The sequence below is a fragment of the Mustela nivalis genome (genome assembly GCF_964662115.1).
Source record: "Mustela nivalis genome assembly, chromosome: 4".
In the NCBI taxonomy this organism is placed as follows: Eukaryota; Metazoa; Chordata; class Mammalia; order Carnivora; family Mustelidae; genus Mustela; species Mustela nivalis.
Window position 1 is genome coordinate 23,924,817 of NC_139023.1, and position 21,068 is coordinate 23,945,884.

General features: G+C 42.0%; 1 protein-coding gene across 2 annotated transcripts in view; it reads left to right on the top strand.

Moving 5' to 3' along the window:
- The window catches only part of KDR (kinase insert domain receptor), a gene marked incomplete at its 3' end in the record, with an annotated part of 43,966 nt that extends 24,028 nt beyond the window's left edge, over positions 1-19,938 (top strand). The window contains exons 17-30 of one of the 2 annotated variants that reach the window (XM_082728637.1): positions 363-498; positions 857-961; positions 2,297-2,410; positions 2,985-3,073; positions 4,067-4,220; positions 6,154-6,251; positions 8,472-8,594; positions 8,746-8,857; positions 9,183-9,282; positions 9,685-9,790; positions 10,853-11,004; positions 15,803-15,902; positions 16,404-16,489; positions 18,272-19,938. In XM_082728637.1, the coding sequence (XP_082584763.1) occupies positions 363-498; positions 857-961; positions 2,297-2,410; positions 2,985-3,073; positions 4,067-4,220; positions 6,154-6,251; positions 8,472-8,594; positions 8,746-8,857; positions 9,183-9,282; positions 9,685-9,790; positions 10,853-11,004; positions 15,803-15,902; positions 16,404-16,489; positions 18,272-18,494 (1,698 nt within the window). Of the gene's footprint in view, positions 1-362; positions 499-856; positions 962-2,296; positions 2,411-2,984; positions 3,074-4,066; positions 4,221-6,153; positions 6,252-8,471; positions 8,595-8,745; positions 8,858-9,182; positions 9,283-9,684; positions 9,791-10,852; positions 11,005-15,802; positions 15,907-16,403; positions 16,490-18,271 lie in introns of those variants that run through there. The other variant, XM_082728638.1, reaches the window with a different exon arrangement.
- Positions 19,939-21,068: the final 1,130 nt, after the last annotated feature.

Sequence of the window (21,068 nt, forward strand, 5' to 3'; positions counted from 1 at the left end):
GCTCTTTGAGTTGTTTCTTCCCATTGTTATTGGCTCAATGGGCACAATTTTATTTCAATACAATAACATTCTTTCCCACTTTCTTTTGGCTGGACCACTGGACTTTAATTGATAGAAGCCACTGGAGGAGACAAGGGCTTGGACTGTCTAGTGTAATTAAGATTTAACTACTTTATTCTGAGCTCATTTGGGGTTGAGGGGACACTGGATACAGGATTATAATAGGACTTACTCTCAAACTTCATGAGTTTTTTTAAAATGAGACATCAAGAATGGGGCTTCTATAAACAACAATAATAAGCACAAAAAAACAACAGCCAGACAACAGAGTGTATGTGACTGGAAGGAATAATGCTTTCCAGGCCAATGGAGGGGAACTGAAGACAGGCTACTTGTCCATCGTCATGGATCCAGATGAACTCCCCTTGGATGAGCACTGTGAACGCCTGCCTTATGATGCCAGCAAGTGGGAGTTCCCCAGAGACCGGCTGAAACTAGGTGTGTTTTCAAGTGGTATTAATTTGATGTTGGATTTACTAGGACTTCTCTTCCTCCTTTAGGATGTTGACAAATCTAGTCTCTTCCCATGTTGGATCCAGGTTCAGAATATTTATTCTGTCTTTTGAATTTGAGTAATCATCCTTTTAGTCACTTAGAAGTAGGGTCCCTGTACAATTATCCAAAGCAGGACATTTGGAGAGCAAAGGGGGAGGTATTAAATAATGAAGCCACTATAAGGGAGTTGAGCTAAATTCTTCCAAGTTAAACTGGGATGTGTGATGACTCAATCTAGTCGGAATCTCTGCATGCCACTTTTGTCCAAGTCTGTTTTGTTTCCTGTCATTACTGACTGTAGGTAAACCTCTTGGCCGTGGTGCCTTTGGCCAAGTGATTGAAGCAGATGCCTTTGGAATCGACAAGACAGCAACTTGCAAGACAGTGGCTGTCAAAATGTTAAAAGGTAAAGGCAAAATTAAATGGTGATATATCCCTCTCTCTGTTTCGTCTGGTCTGGAAACATGATGAAAGCCTTGCATCACCACCTTTGTGGTTAGGTGAGCCCACTAGCCAAGTGTGCAGCTGGCTTAGGTGATACCTGTGTACAGATTGAGGAAAAGTTCCTCTTTTATAGCCTCCTGGCAAGGTGCATGGCCTGGCAGGCAAAGTTGAGGATGGGCTGCAGCTTCACCCACTTTCCCATCTTGCCTGAGAGCCCTTGTGCAGGGCATAGCTTATATAACTATACTTAGTGTCCTGACTATAAGAAAATAATACGTTGGTTATGTAAAGATTGTTTCTTAATTTATTATGATGCATTAGTGAGATAATTATAGACCATGCAGAGACATGGAAAGAGATTTAATATAATAAGTAAAAATAGTAGAGCACAAAAACAGCATGTTTCCTAGAATTGGAATATGTGAAAGATTTTCTCCTATAAAGATAATGGTTGCACTAGGGAAAAAAAGGACCACAGGTGACATGTTAAGAGCTTAAAAGCTTTATGAACAATGGTTTGCCCTAATGTAATGGAATTCTGGTCTTGTCATTTTAATTTGGGGAGGTGATGCATCTATAGCTGTTGGCTCCAGTTGTGATGTGCTTCCATGATGAGGCCAGTGCCACAGACCCTTGGCCAGTAGGTCGTGTGCATTTCAAAGCCATCTCTCTCCTTTTTCCTATTCTTCCTTGTGGCTAAGGGAGTGTGTAGTTTTGAGGTGGCTCATCAGGGTCTGAGGTGTGGACCATGTGTGTGAATTAGAGGGAACTGTACCGGTCTGTGCAGAATCATACTTGCAGTTCTAGCCTCATCAGGCTCTTGTGCCAACTGGCCTTGCCAGCTGGCCCCTGTTAAGTTTCCTTCTTGGCACTGATTGGCGGGAACTTCAGCATAGCCCCTAACACATAAGGGTATTTAATACATGGTGTTGCTTCCTTACCAGGAAGGACTGAAATAATCAGGCCCTAAGAAGCATAGTCAACCTGATATATGAAAATCCAATTTTGTAAGAGAGGAAAATCTGGGCATGATTCCCTTTGCAGATGTATTCCCCACTTTGCAAAAGACTTCACAATGGATTCCTTTAAATATCAAACATTCTGGGTGCACTTAAAGTAAGGATTGGATTTAGACATGGAAATAGAATTTATACTTGACTTTCAATGTACCTAGTCTGTAAATTTGGTTACAGTTTATTATCCCTAGAGGGTAAGTTGCACACATGCATGCAGTGGGGCACTGATCCTCCTAAGCTAATGCCCACATTTATGATTTCACTCTGCCATATATTTGTAGAAGGAGCAACACACAGCGAACACCGAGCGCTCATGTCTGAACTCAAGATCCTCATTCATATTGGCCATCATCTCAATGTGGTCAATCTTCTAGGAGCCTGTACCAAGCCAGGAGGTGAGTATCTGTGGATGGTTCTGGTTGCCTAATGATTTTGGCATATGATTTTCTGCGGGTGTTTCAAGGAAACCACTCCGCTCCCATGGCCTTGATTTCCTTAGCTTAGGATACTTTGCCAGATTCCTAGATATAAATATATTTCATGGAGGTTTAATGGTCACTATAAATTATTCTAGAACTTCCTGTGAATTAAAAAATGCCCTCTTGTTATACCACAGTTTGCTCCTTGTATAAGAGGTTCAGATGAGAAAAGTAAGCTTCTCAAAAAACTTGAAAGCAAAGACCTTAAGAGTAGTTCCCTCTAAAATGAAATCATCTTAAGTGATTGTGTTGAAAAGCAAATGGTTGGATTTTCTTCTGAAATTTTGGTTCTTCTTGCTGCGGAATTGCCAGTTGGTAAAAGAAAAGATACATTATAAGGGCATTGCGACCAGCTGATTTTGATGATCTTGTCCTGGTGACCGTTTGTAGTGTCCTTCTGTGATTTTTCTGGTTCATCCATGTGTTAAACACTTGATGAGATACACGAATGGAAACATTTTCCTTTCTTGACATGCTGTGCTGTCTGCAGGGCCACTCATGGTGATAGTGGAATTTTGCAAGTTTGGAAACCTGTCAACTTACTTAAGGAACAAAAGAAATGAATTTGTCCCCTACAAGGTATGTCATTGAACTCAGCTCTGACCACATTGTAAAATGGAGGAAAATACAGGTTAATCTTTCTCTGTTAAAATACTGTGAAGAACTTGTGAGGAGTCTTCTTTGTTTTAATTTCCTCTTTACCTGCTGGGGCACATATCTTCTCATGGTTGGTTTTTTGTTTTTGTGACTCTCATCTACTGACCCATTAGAGATGGTGCCTAAGGAGGGGAGAGGGTGGGCACAATTAAGGAAAGGAAATTGGAAAGTTTTTTTTTTTTTGGCATTTCTTTTTTTTATTAGCTCATAAGAAAATTTATGTGATGAACAACTTTCAATCCTCTGGGGAATTAGGCATGGTAAAGAGTAAGGAAGAAAGCAAGCCATTACATGTACACAAACAGATCAATTCAGAAAAATATAAACTATTGATGAATATATCGGCTCACTTCCTAAAATGCTTTTAGCCTCCTTTTCATAATTAACTTAAAAAGCACCATCCCAGAGCAGAACTCTTCAGTTTTCTGGGACAACCGTATTTCACTCCTTCCCTAACGATGCTGTAGCTAGCTGACTATCAACTGCCCATTTCAGGGCAGAGCCATGAGAAGAAGGAGAGCCTAGTGAGGGACTCCAAAGGTCAAGTGCACATGAGGAAAGCATCAGATAATCCAGAGACCAGATTATTGGTCTCTCTGGATTATTTTCTCTCTCTCCTAGCAGTATTTGGTCTCCTGGAGTGTCAGTCCCTTGGTAAAGAGCACCCTAATGTCCTAATGCCAGAAGCATGTCTGGAATAGACCCGAAACAAGGTGTTTATTTCTTTAAGCTAAAGAAGAAACTAGGCTTTATAGAAGAAAATCTATTAGGTAGAACTCTTTCCCCAGATTCTAGCCCAAAGATTCCATATTCCTGAAACTGATGTCCTTCTTATCTGCTTTTAATAGCTAGCTATAATTGTTTTCTAGAGATCTCTTTTGTATTCAAGGAGTGTGTCCATTTGCTTCTTTATAGACCAAAGGGGCACGATTCCGTCAAGGGAAAGAATACGTTGGGGAAATCACTATGGATCCCAAACGCCGCTTGGACAGTATCACCAGTAGTCAGAGCTCAGCCAGCTCTGGATTTGTGGAGGAGAAATCCCTCAGTGATGTGGAGGAAGAGGAAGGTATCTGCCATTGCTTTTTCCACACTTAACACGAACACATACTCTTGCAGGAAAGAGAAGGTGGTAGAGTGTTATGAGAAATTCTGTCCTGGGAAAAGTTCAGTACTCCCTAATATTTGGAAGAGACCTCCATTTCTAGACTGCTTCCATTCAGTTTTCCCAAAAGTGAGTTGTGGAAGCCCTAACTAAGCAGCTGTCTAGGTTGCGAGGCACAGTACGGGGCAAGCCTGAGAAATCCCAGTACCCCAGGCGGGCTCAACAGTCAGCAACAACCAAACTAATGCTTTGAGACCATTGGTTCAGCATCTAGTAGCAGGTGAGGCTCAGTGCTTTGTTCCTTAAGGACAAAGGAGGCTCTCTGACAGTAGATCGCCTCCACATTGCCTTGAGCAGTTCTGCCCCACTCTGCCGAAGTCACCCAAACTCTTCAAGGCAGTGTAGGGGTTACCTGCTGTTTCTACCCCATTCCAAGGGGCTTATCGAGTCTTTCTTGAAACCGTACTTCCTCGGAAGAGTCCTGGTAAGCATATTTTTCTATATCCAGTTATGCTTCCAGTGATATTTTAGTGTTCTCTCTGAGTAGAGCTGTGTTCGCAGTCTAATTTCCAGGATTTCTTCCAGCTCCTGGATACACTGTCGATCTGCTTCCCTTAGAAGGAGCAGAGACAGCCCCCTGGATATAGAGATGGGGCTTCCTGACATCTGGCTCCTCTTGAGGCATGATCTTAGCAGAACCCAGTCATGAAATAGTGAAAGAAGCCTGTTTCCCTTTCCTTAGACATGAGGCTACAGATAGAACTTCAATCTGGCTTCTTTCTCTTAGAAGCCGAGCAGGGTGTATGATGCTGGGTCTCAGTCTAGAAGAGTATGGAGAGGCCATCTAGATCTCATGTAACTGGGCCCATGCCAAGTGGGGCCCTCTCTGTCTCATCCTTCTCTCTCACAAAATGGCGGCCAGTGGGCTGGAAACCCAAAGGATTGGGCTACTCAGTTGGAGAAGAAAGGGTTTGGCCTGGAATTTGTCCTCCATTTCTTCATTTGGAAAATGAAAGGGTTTCACTAATGGTTCACCGAGGGCCCTCTAACCCTAAGCTTAAAAAAAATCATTGAGAAAAAGGTTCTCAGTCTTTTTAATACTTACGAGATTATTATTACAAGTGAGTTTTCATTTACTCTGGTATTTGTCTCTAGGAGAGAAGCCATGTCTTATCTTATCTGACCAGAGTTTAGTGATCATGTTGAAACACCCATTAATGTCCTAGTGTTTATTTGTACCAGCTGCATGGAAATAAATACCACCAATTTACGTAAAACCATCTTTCTCTCGATGTTCCTGTCACCTCTCCTTCATATCCTTGAAGGGAAAAGAGCATCCTCGCAGGCCTGTTTTAATGTGTTTACAGCTCTTTCTCAGCTTGAAAGTGAGAGAAGTGAATATATTTCTGATATTTTTAGTTATCTGTTGTAGATTATAATTTGACCTTTGGCCTTTGTCCCAGGACAAAGCCTGGAGAGAAAAGATTCAATGACCCTGAATATTGTTGTTTTATTTTTAGAGTTCTTGATATGAAACTATTGTTTATCCCTCTGGGTACATGAAAAAAAAAAAAAAAACAATTTAAAACAGCAGACTTAAAAAAGTCCTCTTTTGCTCTCTGCCATCTCTGCCAAACGCACCTCCCTTCTGTCTCCTGGATTTGCTGGTCCAATTTGACTAAGATGGAAAAACCAACATTTTTTGGCTAAGGGGTATGGTGAAAGCTAATAATACGAGGATTCAGCAAATTTACAGAAGATACAGGCATTTTTCTCTCTGCTTTTATTTCCAGAGGTTTAACTCCCAAGTGTTAAAAGGAAGCTTACTCTAACAAACTTAGAAACAAATAGTTTCTGGGGGCAATACTGATCTCTGTCCTCCTGCATCTTCTCACAGTTTCGGAAGATCTGTACAAGAACTTCCTGACCTTGGAGCATCTCATCTGTTACAGCTTCCAGGTGGCTAAGGGCATGGAGTTTTTGGCATCACGAAAGGTAAGACAGCTCAGAGGGGACCCTAAGTATCTCTTCGGATCGCAGATCTAGAAGTAAGATGTCCAGTGCCAGCCACCGGTGTTTGTTTGGAACTGTAATTCGTTCCCCACTGCTGGGACTACTTAAAGAGTTCTGTTGGAAAGGCCCCATTCCTGCTAATTTAAGGAGGTGTAAGGATTTCATGAAATTAATTAATTCATGTGGTAAATATTTAATGACCATCTATTAAATGCAGGCAGTGCTAAGGATACTGTGTGAACGGACAGGCAAAGCTCTCCACCATCATGGAGTTTACATCCTACTGAGCCGAACAGGCAGTGAACAATATAAACAAGTCAACTACATAGTAGGTAGGATGGGAATAAGCCCTATGGGGAAAAATAAGCAGGAAAGGGGTAGGGTTAGAGAGTATACAGGAATGGTATGTTTGTGTGTGCATGCACTTCTGTATTTGTGTACACCGATTTTAAACAGAACGGACCAGGAAGGCTGTATAAGATTGTGACATCTGAGCAGCGACCTAGGAAAGGTGAGGAACTGAGACTTGCAGATATCTTGGTGTGAGAGAGTCTATTTTTAATTTATTTTACATTCATCCCCATCCATCAAAAAGTATTTGTTAGTGGTATAATTAGAAAGCAGGAAGGACAGGCTTCAGATGAGAGCGATTATAAAAGCTAAAATTAGAAAAGTAGGCCAAACAAAGGCTGTGGTGGGGACGTGACAAGTTACAAATATTCCAGAGGCTGTAAACACCACGGCAGGAGCGGGGTCGGTTGAAGTCACCCCTTTGGGAAGGGCAGGACGGATGGTTTTATATTAAACAAGGAGAATTCAAATTGAGCTTCAGGAAAAATGATCAGTTGACGGAATGCATTGGTTGCACCCTCCTGGAGGGAAGGAAAGACTTACTGTTTTTGTTTTCCTAAATTAGAGTGAAATCTCTAACCCATTTCTTTTTCTGAAGCTTAAAGCTCGTGGTAGCTTTCAGAACCTCAGGATCTCGAAAGTTTCTGCCTGAGAGCTCTTGTCTCCTTTCTCCCAAGGGGAAAGGAGAGCAGAGTGGTCTTAGGGGATTTTCCCACAGAGAAAGGCCCTTTGCCTTTCTTGGAGATTCTGATTTTATTTTATTATTATTTTTAAAGACCAGAGCATGCGTTGAGTCAGGGTAACTTTCGACTGGGGAGGGAATGGGGTGGGGACCGCTAACTTCCCTTGCATCTACCAGCTGGTTTCTTGAAAACCACCTGTTTCTTGGTCTGAAATAAAGAAACTTTGGTTGGGGGAAAAGTAGAGAGGACTTTCTGGTTTTTGGAATCTCCTGTCTTGCTCAGTCATGCTTGGCCGAAGACTTCCGTATATACCTCTTTCAGAGGGAAGTGCTACACGGAGACAAGGGTGTGGGGTGGTCGGCTATGCCTGGCTCCTGTGATCACTCTGGTGCTGGCTTCAGAATTCTCCTCAGAGCCTTTCATTCATTTACAAATATTCCCCGGGACTCTTGTTCCCCAACAAATCGACCAGGTGAAGCTAAAGCTGCTAGTAGTAAGAGGTTAGGTGAAGATGGGGATATCAAGAAGAGAGACACTGAGGACCGGAAAAGAGTGGGGAGAAAGCAGGACGAATTTGGTTTTCCTTTTTTAGTGCACCAGAGAATCCACTTGACCCATGAGAAGCTGAAATCTCTTTCATAGACCTTTACGATAATCCAACACTTTGAAACAGGATGAGCCCCACAGGGGAAAGTTTATCAGAGCTGGTCAGTTTCAGTTCCGTATGGAACTGAGAAACCAACAAAGGGCACCAAATGAAGGAGAACCCCTTGTCCTGGTTTCTGAGCATTCATTCCGAGTAGGAGGACGTTCTAGGGCCTCCTTAGAATAACAGGTTTTAACCGTATATGGTGCCAAGCAAAAGGGATATGTGGATGTGACCAGAAACACATTCGTAACTGTGTCCAAGAGAAGTCTATTTATGACTCCGTCATCATACTATAACTTAATTATTTAACTCCAAAGTCTGGGACTCTTTATGCGATAAGCAGATGTGTGCCTCCACAAAAGTCAGACTTCTTTCTTGAAGGGTTGATGAAAGAGATTAGCCCAGTGCTTGTTAATCAGTTGGTTTTCTGAAGTGGGGCTTTTTTGAGCATGAGATCACAACAGGTGCAGAAGACATCAGCTGTGCCGAGACCTAACGCACCCACGATTCTTTTTGCAGTGTATCCACAGGGACCTGGCTGCACGCAACATCCTCTTGTCCGAGAAGAACGTGGTTAAAATCTGTGACTTTGGCTTGGCCCGGGATATTTATAAAGACCCAGATTATGTCAGAAAAGGAGATGTAAGTTTCAAAGATGAACCCAGTGCTCTGTTAAATTGCAGGATCCAAATTCGTCTTTGCAAGCTTCAGGACCTGCGTTGGGAACAAAGGAAGTTTTCTCTTCAGATGTGTGCTAAGTTGGGTTCTGATTCCTTGTCTTCTACCCTCTTAGGCTCGCCTCCCTTTGAAATGGATGGCCCCAGAAACAATTTTTGACAGAGTGTACACAATTCAGAGTGATGTGTGGTCTTTTGGTGTCTTGCTCTGGGAAATATTTTCGCTAGGTAAGTCACTTGTTTTTTGTCCCTCCATCCATACTCCCAAGAGAATGATACAAGTCAGTGACCCCAGTGCACCTTTTCCTCTCCTGCATTCCACCTTTATCTGGTGAAGGTTACTTGGAAGCTTTGGATAGTTTAAAATATATATATATATATATATATATATATATATATATATATATATGTGTGTGTGTGTGTGTGTGTGTGTGTGTGTGTGTGTGTATACATACATATATGTATGTATATATTTGGGATGATGTTCAAGAGTCAGGGTTTTTTATAAGAAAAAAATAAAATCATATAATGTCCCATTCCTGTTTTATTCTAGGTGCTTCTCCATATCCTGGAGTAAAGATCGATGAGGAATTTTGTAGGCGATTGAAAGAAGGCACTCGAATGAGGGCCCCTGATTATGCCACACCAGAAATGTAAGACTTCGAAAATTCTTTCTATCCTTTCTTCGTGCATAAAAACTTCCCTTGCCCAGAAGACTTTCATGATACTGACCTCTTTCATGGCCCCGTCTGTGCCCTTCTTCTCTCTGGAAGTCTTCCTTGATAATCTCAAGCAGAGAGTCATCTCTTCTTGAAACAACAGCACTTTATCTATACCCGCCAGTTAGTTTTTATTGGAAGTCAGTTTATAACATTTCCTAGACATATTTGATGCTCCAAGTATAGGGTTATGTGTTTTATATGGTGTTATATTACTATTTAGTGTCTGGGCTCATGGTGGACTTTTCACAAATGTTTATTCATTCAAGTGCTTCTTCTCAGCACCAGATGAGGAAGAAGGAGATAGTTAATGACATTAGTGTTTTGGTCTTCTAGATACCAGACCATGCTTGACTGCTGGCACGGAGAGCCCAATCAGAGACCCACGTTTTCCGAGCTGGTGGAACACTTGGGAAATCTGTTACAAGCTAATGCTCAGCAGGTTTGTGACCTCCATCCAAGAAGTGTGTCCAAGAGCTTCTCTCCTCCCTAGATGTTCTCATGGCCACCATATTCTTGCAGATCTGAGCAATAATGCTTTTTTTTTTAAAGCTGTAACTCCCCTTTTAGACAGATGAGATCCAAACCACTCATTCCTCCTGATGTATCTTTTTGTTGTCTTCAGATGCTCTTCTAAAGTAAAATCAACCAGTCATTTAATTAATAAAAATTAGCTGATCCACAGACTATCAACAATGGACAGAATTTCAAGGAATTTTTACTACACTGCACAGACAGCACAATATCTGAAGCCCGCAAAATAGATGGCTTTTCCTCAGTAAAATCCCAGACTCCCAGAACTTCTACTGGAGGATTTTAGAATTGTAATCTTTACCATTACTGAAGTTATTTAATCTCCAGTCAATGGCCTCTTACTACCATGAATGGAAGCCAATTTCCTCCTACTTTTCTTTTGAACAGGTGGGAGACAATGGGTCAAATCTGTTTTTATCAGTAAGCTTTTCAAACGTTTAAAGGTATCACATTGCCCTTTCTTTCTTTCTCTTGATGAAATAATGTTAAATTGTACAACCTTTTCTCAGAAGACCCATTTTCCTGCGCATTTATTGCTTTTCTCTAGACTGTCATCAGATTTTTCCATTGCCTTGAAATGTAGAGGCTAAAGTTGGATGACATGCCTTTTAAAAGACCTGGCTTCGGTAGGTAGGGCTTCGTGAAGAAATGATTTCTGAGCCCTCCGTGTCCTGTTGCCATATCTCTGGCCACAGCCTGCTTTGTCTTCCTCCTGACCACAGTTGTTGGCGGTCCCCTTACGCCTCTTGTTTTTATATTAACTCTTTTAACATACTTTCATATATACACATCCCTTTCAAGTGCCTTTTTGTTTTTGACAAACCATCTTTAATGTTGTCTTTAAGTTCTGCACACAGATAGGAAAGCGACCGACCTCATCACCAAGGAGCCCCTATGGCCTTTGTTTCTCATGAAAAGGTTCTTGAGGGGCAGGAGCCATAACAATAGCACGCTGTGTTTGTTGTTTCAGGATGGCAAAGACTACATTGTTCTCCCGATATCAGAGACTTTGAGCATGGAAGAGGATTCTGGACTCTCTCTGCCTACCTCACCTGTTTCCTGTATGGAGGAAGAGGAAGTGTGTGACCCCAAATTCCATTATGACAACACAGCAGGAATCAGGTACTGTATATGGTCAACATCCCCCTGGGGGGAGGGATGGGGGCACTTCAAGGTCTTTTGGGGAGGGGATGGAAGGAAGATTGCCTCTCACCTCCATATTTAACCTTAGCCCTGAGACTGCTATCAGGGGAAGTGATAGCAGGGGCCGGGGTAGGTGAGTTGCTCCCCATCTGCGGTCCACATTGCTGCCATAGCTGTTCCTTTCAAATTCTAAGCCCTGCAGCTGCAAATAGCTGGAATGCCACAGTATGTTAATCTCCAGAAAAAGAGACCAATTTTATATAGACATCTGTATTTAAATTATCCCCATGTACTCTTTTATTAATGTGAATTAAATGGCTTAGGAAGGATTCTGGAAGGAAGGGTTTTATGCATATATGAGGACACACTTCCGCCTCTCTGGCTAGGATGCAGGGTGCCATGGGGATGTGTCCCGAATTGGACTGGACAGCACATCTTCAGAAGCCCCTCCCTGGTCTGATTTTCAGCATTTTATTTGCATAATAGGAATGCTGGACTTATTTAAAACACATGCACTGCTGTCCTCTCCTGATCTGTAAAGGGGTTCTGAAGGCAGCTTTCTTTTTTCTCTCTTCCAACACCTGTGTCTGAGGAAAGAGTTGATACAGTGTCTACACTATGATATTAAAATTGCCTTTTACGAAGCCTGGGACTTCTTTGTTTCCTTCTTTGTTCCCCACCCCTCCCCCTGGGTATTTTCCTCCTGTAACTGGCTCCCCTGATCACAGGGTCCAGCCCGCACTCTTGAGAGTGCTGTGGCTGCAGGCGGGACACGGAGCTCTAGGCTAGCCAGGCCGCCGGGTCAAGGGCGAGGAGGCCTCCCGGACAGTTTGTTCTGTGGAATCACATAGGATGGCAGGAACACGGCCAGAGTGGGTAGAAGCCAACACATAAGCCGCTGGTTACTTTTCTGTTGGGAGTTTTCAGCATTTTTTCGAAGAACTTTTCCTTCCGTTATCAGATTCTGCCTACACGATAACTGGTACAGTTACGCAAGGGAGAAACTATTATCTTTCTTGCTGAAGATGTTGCATGTGAGGCTAAGAGCAACCCCCTGGTGGGCATAAACAATTGTGGTTAAAGATCCAGATTTTAGAGTCCGATAGAACTGGTTGGACAACTAAGTCTGCCTCTTAGTGACCTGACGCTCCTCTTCGCTGTGACCCAGGTGAAGGCGCCGGTGTTCAGAAATGATTATTTTGAGAATTGCGTGGTATAACATACTTCTATGTGCCTGGCCCTTAGAGAGCACTCGATAGGTGATAGTTATTCATCAAGCTGCTGAAAATCACATCTCTAGGATGAATCCAGGTCCTCCAGTCTTTCTCTTTGTCCTGTTTTCTGCCCTGAGAAGGAGGTACCCTCAAAGAGAAAGGTGAATGAACTGAAAGCCAATAGTTCCACTCTCCTGTTTAAAAAGTCTAGTTCAAGCTCCATTGGCCTTCTCGTGTGTTAATTATTCCTTTATCAGAAAGCCATTTGATCATGAACTCTGTTCCTTGGGTTTTGTGTGACCAGGTGGAGGGAGGACCCGAGCAGCAGTCTCTTGGCTCGCTTGGATGCTTTGCATATGGTGCCGAGAGTCGATGAAGTCATGTTTGTGTAATGGGAGTGCCAAATGCAATGCTGGATCTAAGTCAGGGCTGCTAACATTTATCCCCAGAAGCATGGACAAATGTGACACCAGGCCTGGCTCCTATTTTCTGTCTGTGATTTTCGAATGGGTCTTTCCAGTCCAGTTTCTCTTTTATCCAGCCATAATTTGAAAAATAAAATGGAAATTGGAATCTTTTGTCAGCAGCCCCCTCTTCACCCCTGCAACCCTTTCTCCTTTTATAAAAACAAGACTCCACAGTCACATTTTAATCATCTGGGTTAAAAGAAACGTAGCATGGAGGAATCTGCACCTAGCACACCTCGTTTTGAGGCTCTCTTTTGGTTCTGCTTCCCCGGGGGGACCAGAGATGAGGCTGGGATACTTCTCAGTGGACTTGTTCTGTTTTTGTTTTTTTTTTTTCCCATTTCCGGTTAGGTAGAAAAGCTGAGGATTCTTTCTCATTTGCTTCCTCTTGATAGTTTTCAATCCCATCACATTATACATGGAGCTGAATAGAGGCATCACTGTGGGTACCTCATCATTTGCTGTCCCTTCAAATTAATTAAAAATATTTGTTCAACATTTATTTAGCAAAGAGGCCGAAGGGTGTGTGGGGGAAGGGTGAACAGGACAGATCACTAGTGTCTAGACTTCGCTTTGTCTCTAATTTCCCCTGTGGATCAGCTCTGGCCCCAAGTTTGCATGCTTTCTGGAAGAAAACGCATCTTAATTGGACTCATCTTTCTTTGAGGGCAGTTTGGGGACCATCTGTGGTTGCTCTGTCATTTCCCCCGGGAGTCTCACCTCCTACTCCAAGCAGCTTATCAAAGATTTCTTTTCTCTCCCAGAGAAAGGTTTTGGCACGTACCATTTTTCTTCATTTTGGTTAATTGCTGGTGATGATTAAGTGCTCCTCGTGGATTGACGTCTGGGACAGCCTCCTGGCTAGATGCTCCTGGATTTGGCTGTGGTCTCAGACTGCTTGCAGTGAAACTGTCCTTTCTCCACCTCTGTCTGTCTTCTCCCCTGCACGGGTCCCACCCCACGGTCAGTGCCTGCGTGGGAGACAGCAGTGCTGTGCGCGTAGTAGGTGCTTCGTAAAGACTTGAACTGTCATAGCCATTGTTCTCTTCTAGTTTTTCCTTCCTGTTGCTTTTCCAAGGGAGTCAGTGTAGAGGAGGGTAGCAGAACAAAACAAGACAATGGGCTTTAGAATCTGAAGGCCAATTTCGAATCCCCGTCCTAGCCATTTCCTCCCTAAGTTTTAGCTTCCTCAACTGTTTTTTTCCAAGGCAACTGTATCATGGCCCAAACTTACCCCCTCTCGTGGATTCTACATGCCACATATCTCTGGAATCTTATCTGCTTTCCCAAACCCTGTGGGCACCCTCTCACCTGGGCAGGCTGCCCTTCTTTCTTCTAGAGACATGGAAAAGAGCCCCTAAATTGGTCTCACTGCCTGTTTTCACCTTCCTCTACCAGAGTCAGCTTCCTAAAGGGTGCATCTGACTTTGTCAGTCTCATGCTTCAAACCCTTCAATGGATACTCATAACTCAAACAGTCTAGCTATGTGATTTTGGACAGGTTCCTTAACCTTTCTATGCCTCGGTTTCCTCTTCGGAAGCTTGGATACTGACACCCACCCCTAACAGATATCATTTATGAAGACGCTATGAGACAGCAGTTGGGGACCATTTAGCACAGTGCCTGGCATGTGGGAGATTCTCAGTAAAGAATTCCTGAATGAGTGAATCAATGCCTGAATGAGTGAATCAATGAATGATTAACTGTGGTATCAGTAGTTTTTAGCAACAGCCACTTTCAGGGATTGGACTCAGGAGAAGTGGGCTTTTCTCTGTCTCCGTATATATTATGTCCTCTTTTTTTGTGGAATATCCTGAATGAGGATGAGGATGTCACTAGTGAACCTCATTCTCTCCTTTTTGTAAGGGGAGGAGCCAGCCTCCTGGTTCCAGGGAAGGGAGACCCAATTTCCATTGTCCTTGTTTGGCTCAAGTGTGTCCTCATTCCACTTGGTCACAGAAAACACAGGAATATATATAACATGTCCAGAAGCCTGACAGGGGGAGGAATTATGCTGGGATAAGTGTGGAGAGTGAATTTCCTGTCTCTTGTTGTAAAAAGAACTTCCCTTCTTTCCACTGGATTGTTGGTGCTTTTAACAAAATCAGACTCACCCAAAGACACATAGCAGAGAAGGAGCACCCCCAGGAAACAGGTGATACGTTAATCTGATAAGTCCTATTCTTTGAACCCCTGAAAGAAACTGGTACCCTTTGGAACTCAAAGGAGGAAAACAGGCTTTGGCTGATAGAGCATCATTCTTTCTAGGGACACTTGCCACCCACCTCATTCATCCTTCAGATATCTCTGTGAGTGAGGGAGGGAAAGTTATTGCCAACACATTTTAAAGACGGGGCAGTAAAGGCATGAAAATATTCATGTCTTTCCCAAGTTTGTGTGGTCAGTAGTAGACTTTGAAATAGATGAAACATCTCATAACTCTTGAACCACTGCCTTTTTCCAAGACCAGCCATTCTGTGGGCTGAAAATAGGGGATTGTGAGACTCAGCAGGCCTCCCCTCCCCACCCAACACACACACACTAAGCCTCCATTACATGCAGAAAGAAGAGGTTGTCTCCAGATCCTGGTGGGTTCAGTGTCTTTTACAGAACCTGGGTGAGATCTGTAGGTGTTTCCTCTGCCCATCTTTCACTGAATGGTTGTTTTGTGGGCATTGTCTAGAAAAACTTTTCTGGAGGTAGCCAGAAAGATGTTCAATGCTCTGTAATATGTCAAGAGCCCAGTGGAGGAATCTCAGGCAATCAGGAAACCGTGCAGAAGACAGTTGATCACCTAGTTTGCTGTTGTTGTCTGTAGTCCAGCCCCGGCCCTCAGAAATAGGATTCAAAGGAACAGAAGCTCATCTAGACCCCTCACTTAGATTATACTTTTAAATAGGCCCTCACAGGAAATGAAGCCTTCACTGTGTGCTAGCAGAGAAAGATTTTTATTTTGTTTTGTTTTTCTTTTTCCAAAGGATGTTTTGAAGGTTGCTATTAAACTTGTGGTTGAAAGATAATGAATTTAGGTATCACTTTTGGTCTCTGCAGCCAAATATACCACCACCCAAATAAAAATATTGGTTCTTTTGCAGCCAGTATCTGCAGAACAGTAAGCGAAAGAGCCGGCCCGTGAGTGTAAAAACATTTGAAGATATCCCGTTGGAAGAACCAGAAGTAAAAGTAATCCCAGATGTAAGTACATCTTTTAAAAATAGTCTTAAAAATAACACAAAGGATGAAATATTAGCTAGATAAATATTAGCCTAAGCATTAGAGTCTTGGAGCCTTGTTATAAAGGTATGTGTCATGGGGTCGTTATGGAGATGAAACTGATCAGTACCCCCCCCCCCATTGGATTTTCCATAAGGACAGCCCCTAGTCCAAGGCTCTAGATAGCCTAGCCTCATGCCCAGTTCCACTCAAGTGTAAATAGTATCACTATGAAAAGTGGGATGGCATTAGGTCTCCTCAGCTTCTGCTTCTTGAATTCTTTTCTTCCAGGCCTGAGTTTACTATTAGGAAGCAGTTGTTTCTTCTTGTACCTGGTCCATTTTCTGGCTATGATATCTTTACCTGCCCCTGGGGAACACTGGAGCGTATTGTCTGATAGATGAGTTAAGAAATCGGTTTAATTAAGTAGTTGGTCAGTGTGCACACTCAATCAACTGTGCCATCTCCTTATCTCTTAAAAAGGACAACCAGACGGACAGTGGTATGGTCCTTGCATCAGAAGAGCTGAAAACCTTGGAAGACAGAACCAAATTAGCTCCATCTTTTAGGTAAGGCTCAGTCAAACAGAAAAGACAAATCTCAACAGGAATTTTTAGAAGGAACTTAGGACTTTCAGTGTAGATACAGTTTTCCCTTTTTGTGTCTTTGTTGGTTTGCATCAACTGAACTAATAAAGAACTGAAACTGATCAAACAAATAATTACATGCCACATTTGAAAAAGAATCTGAAATTAATTAGGGGATGTGGTCAGTTTTTATAGAGAATTTATGAATACCAGGGAATTTTTATGTTTATGTAGTATCGGCTAAGTAACAAAGGTCATTGGAGGTAATCCCTTAAATTGAGATGATTAAAATCTTTGTGGACTCTGAAGAATTTTCAAGCCTGTACCTAAATGAGTGCATCTGTCTTTAGAAGTGTGATACATAAATAAGCCAATATCTATTTGTTTGAGATACTTAAACATTATTGGCTGAATTATTTGGCTTATTATTATCATTGGCTTAATTGTGGAAAAAATATTAAATTTGGTTTTTAATATGATTTCCCCCATGTGGTTCTGTAGGAATTTATAGTTGTTTTAATAGATGTACCTGTTTTTAACCTACTACATAAATGAAAATCTCTATAAAAATGCTAAGATAAAGAGCAGTCATTTATTTGCTAGTGAACTCACTCTAGGTGAGAATTGAAGACTTTGATGTACTTATAACCTAACATTATATAAAATGGGAACACCCATGGGTTATTGAGGGATGTTCACATAAAGAAAAGGTAAAATAAAATAAAAGGATGTTCCCATAAAGAAATGGTAAATTAAAAATTGCCATTGTGCAATTGTATTATTTGCTTTAGGCCCAGGGTGAGAACTTGTTAGAGCCAATGACATGTTTCATTCATTGATGTAAAATATATTTATTCAGTGGTGACTATGTGCCCGGTACCATGCCATTGTCTGAGATACCAAACTCAATTACTTGAGACTGAATTGAAAGAAAAATTGTATTTCTAGTTATTTGAAATACCTTTTAAACCATAAATGAACATAGACTTAATTAAATCCTTTTTGTAGTTTTTAACACGAATAATTTGGTAAAACATGTATTAAGGGGAAAAGCCCACACCTCAGAATGGCTTGAGAAAAATGTAAATCCTGATTTTTTAGATCAGCACAGCCTACACTTTTAGGCTTTGACATGATTATGGTCTGTCACAATTCCATGCCATTGAAAACATTCTCTAGTTGCTGCTGAGTGACCCAGGCCGTCAGTCCTTCCAAAGAATATTGTTTTGATGAGTAAAAAGCAGTTTTTGACAGTCTGGCTTGATTGCACACACACGCTTCAAGTTATTGAAATTTAAATTTGCTCAAGAACTTTATTAACACTGTACATAGGCCTTGTAATCCTTAATCAACACTGCGAGGAAAGCAGAAATCGACTCTCAGAACATCCCAATTTCCTTTTACACGGTCAGAGTCCCCTTGGCTCCTATCATTGTATACAAACCTGTCAATCTTCAATGCCATAAAAATGTTCCATTGGTTGGAGCCTTTGCATCACTCCGGAGAACTGCCTTTCATCTCGTCACAGGCTTGAAAGACTTGGACCTGCATAAGAGGACTTATCTGAAACTACTAGCTCATGCTAGTACCTGAAAATAGACATTGTCTGAGTAAACCTGATACGTTGATTAACAAGTGGGGGAGATAGGGGCTTGTGTCTCCAGGGAGATTACAGCCCACACGGGGTCAGGAACAAGGTTAGGGTAAAACGGGAAAGAACTGCCTTCTTTCCACCAGCTCATTTGGTTGTCCTTTCTTCCACAGTGGACTGATGCCCAGCAAAAGCAAGGAGTCTGTGGCATCCGAAGGCTCTAACCAAACAAGTGGCTACCAGTCTGGGTATCACTCCGATGATACAGACACCACTGTGTACTCCAGCGAGGAGGCTGAACTGTTAAAGCTGGTGGAGATTGGACCACCAGTTAGCAGTACGGCCCAGATTCTCCAGCCTGACTCTGGGCCCACATTGAGCTCTCCTCCTGTTTAAATGGAGGCACCCACGTCCCCCACTCCTGGAAATCACATGAGAGGTGCTGCTCAGATTTTCAAGTGTTGTTCTTTCCATCACTAGGAAGTAGCCACATTTGATTTTCATTTCAAAAAAAAAAAAAAAAAAAAAAAAAAAGGACCTCAGACTGCAGGGAGCCAGTCCTGTAGGCATTTCCTGAGAAGATGTTTGTGACTCAAGAATGTGTTTGTGTTTTCTCCCGGTGTTGACCTTCTGTTTATGCATTTAGAAAGCCTGTATGATGCCTCTTACTGTGGGTCTCCCCATGGGTTCTAACAAAAGAAGTTCAAGGAATGGCTGCATCCTCCATGAAGTGGCAGCTCCTGGGGAGTTGACACGTCTCTGTAAAACCAGAAGATAAATCAAGCAATGCAAGTGCTTTAGGTGTTGAAGATAGGAAAGACCTTTAGGACTGAGTCCATCCAAGAAGCTTTGTTCAGGATACGGGTTCTGAGCCAAGTCGTACGTGTGGGGTTTGGATGGACAGAAAGGAAGATGTCGGCTTGCTTTGAGAGTGTATTGGAGCCTGCAGATGTGTTGTGTTGGCTCTGGTGGAGGTGGGCCTGGGGTCTGTTAGGAAAGGTAACGGCTTCAGATGAGGTTACTGGTTTTAGAAGATTTCGTGCTCTTCCCAGTTGGGCTAAATGAGAGCTCCTTGAGCTGTTTCCGACTCCTAATGAGAGTTCCTTCCGGACTCTTACGTGTCTCTTGGCCAAGCCCCAGGAAGGAAATGATGCAGCTCTGGCTCCTTGTCTCCCAGGCCGATCCTTTACTCAGAACACCAGAAAGAATGGACATTCAGACAGAGACTCCCTGTCGTGTTGAAGAGTTCTGACTGTATAAACCAGCTTCTGGTTTCTTCTGGATGAAAACCCACATATCTGTCCCGATGTGATATATGTCTGAGCCTGAATGCAGTAGGTTCCGTATCAAGCTGTGGTGTCAAAGTTTCAGGAGGGATTTTACTCTTTTGTTCCTTCTCCCCTCCCTGAACTCGGCCCCTTTCACCCCAATCAGTCAGTATTTTAGCAATTTGGCCTCTGCACTCTAGTAAGAGCTGATTTGGTTTGTTCACTTTCTCAAGGACTATTAGCCAGATTTCAAAATTATTTTATAGCCAAAGTTTTAACAACATCTATTGTATTATTTAGACTTTTAACATGTCAAGCTATTTCTACTGGTTTCTGCCCTTGTACTTTCCTTTTTAAAAGAGAATATGTATTTTTCATTTGGTACCATAGTGTGAGATGCTGGGAACCATGACTGTAAAACATGCTATGGCACATATATTTATAGTCTGTTTATGTAGAAACAAATGTAATATATTAAAACCTTATATTATATATGATGAACTTTGTACTATTCACATTTTATACCAGTATTATGTAGCATAACAAAGGCCATAATGCTTTCAGCAATTGATGCCATTTTATTAAAAAAAAAATTGAAAAAACTTAAATGAGTCCCTTTGCAAGTTTGCATTTCTGTTCTTATCATTTCTCTTACTCCTAAAGTGGAGGAGGGGGAATCAGACAAATTGCCATGTGCTTTTTCATTCTTAATTGTTTCCTTCTTCTTATAAAGGATATTTTTATAAAGTAGTTTATACTTTTTAAACCAGTACATGTATGCTTAGTTAAAAAAAAAATACAACGCGATAATATTGCATGACTATTTTGAGGCAAAGTACTTCTGGCTTGAGGTGTAGTTGCTTTTCCCCTTCTTTTTAGTTACACAAATAATTCATACACGTGTGAACTCTCATTATATTCTGAGCACTTTTGAGATTCTTAAAACGTGGACTGAGAGATAAAAGTACTCTAACAGTATTTGTGCCTGTTACTATTGCCAACCATGAAAATCGGGGTGAGAGATCCCCAGACAGGTAGCCAGACCCAGGCACCCCAGGGAAGTGTGAAGCGTACTTGTAGTTCTCAAAGATGACTCTATACTTACAGTGTCAGAGGTCAGACCCAACTTTGACATTTTGAGTGATTACTTTTACCTGAATTCAGTGATTACTGAAAATCATTGGCACCCATGAGTGGCCCTACTCTTTGTGGTATTTTTTTATACAAGTGTTGCAATATTTATAGTCAAATATACATTTTTTTAAAAAAGTTTGTATTTACTTATTTATTTTAGAGCTTGTGAGTGGGGGAGAGGAAGGGAGGGAGAAAGAATCTCCATGCTGAGGGCGGAGTCCAAAATGGGGTCTGATCCCATGACCCCAAGATCACGACCTGAGCCAAAATCAAGAGTCAGATGCTCAACTAACTAAGCCACCCAAGTATCCCTCAAATGTACCTATCATTTTTGATGGCTTCTGGGTTTTTCAGTCTTGATGCAGAAGGTTGCCTCAGTTCTAAAATAAGTTCTAAATGTTCTTCTTTGACTACAATGAAATCTATATGGAGTGAGGTAGGAATCTGGCTTCGTTTTCTTCAACCAGTTGTCGATCACAGAAGTACTCTTGATTAAATGTACCTCTTTGCCTCCATGGCTGGGGAAATGCGCATTGCACTATTTTCAAGCCCTGTCATCTCATTGAGC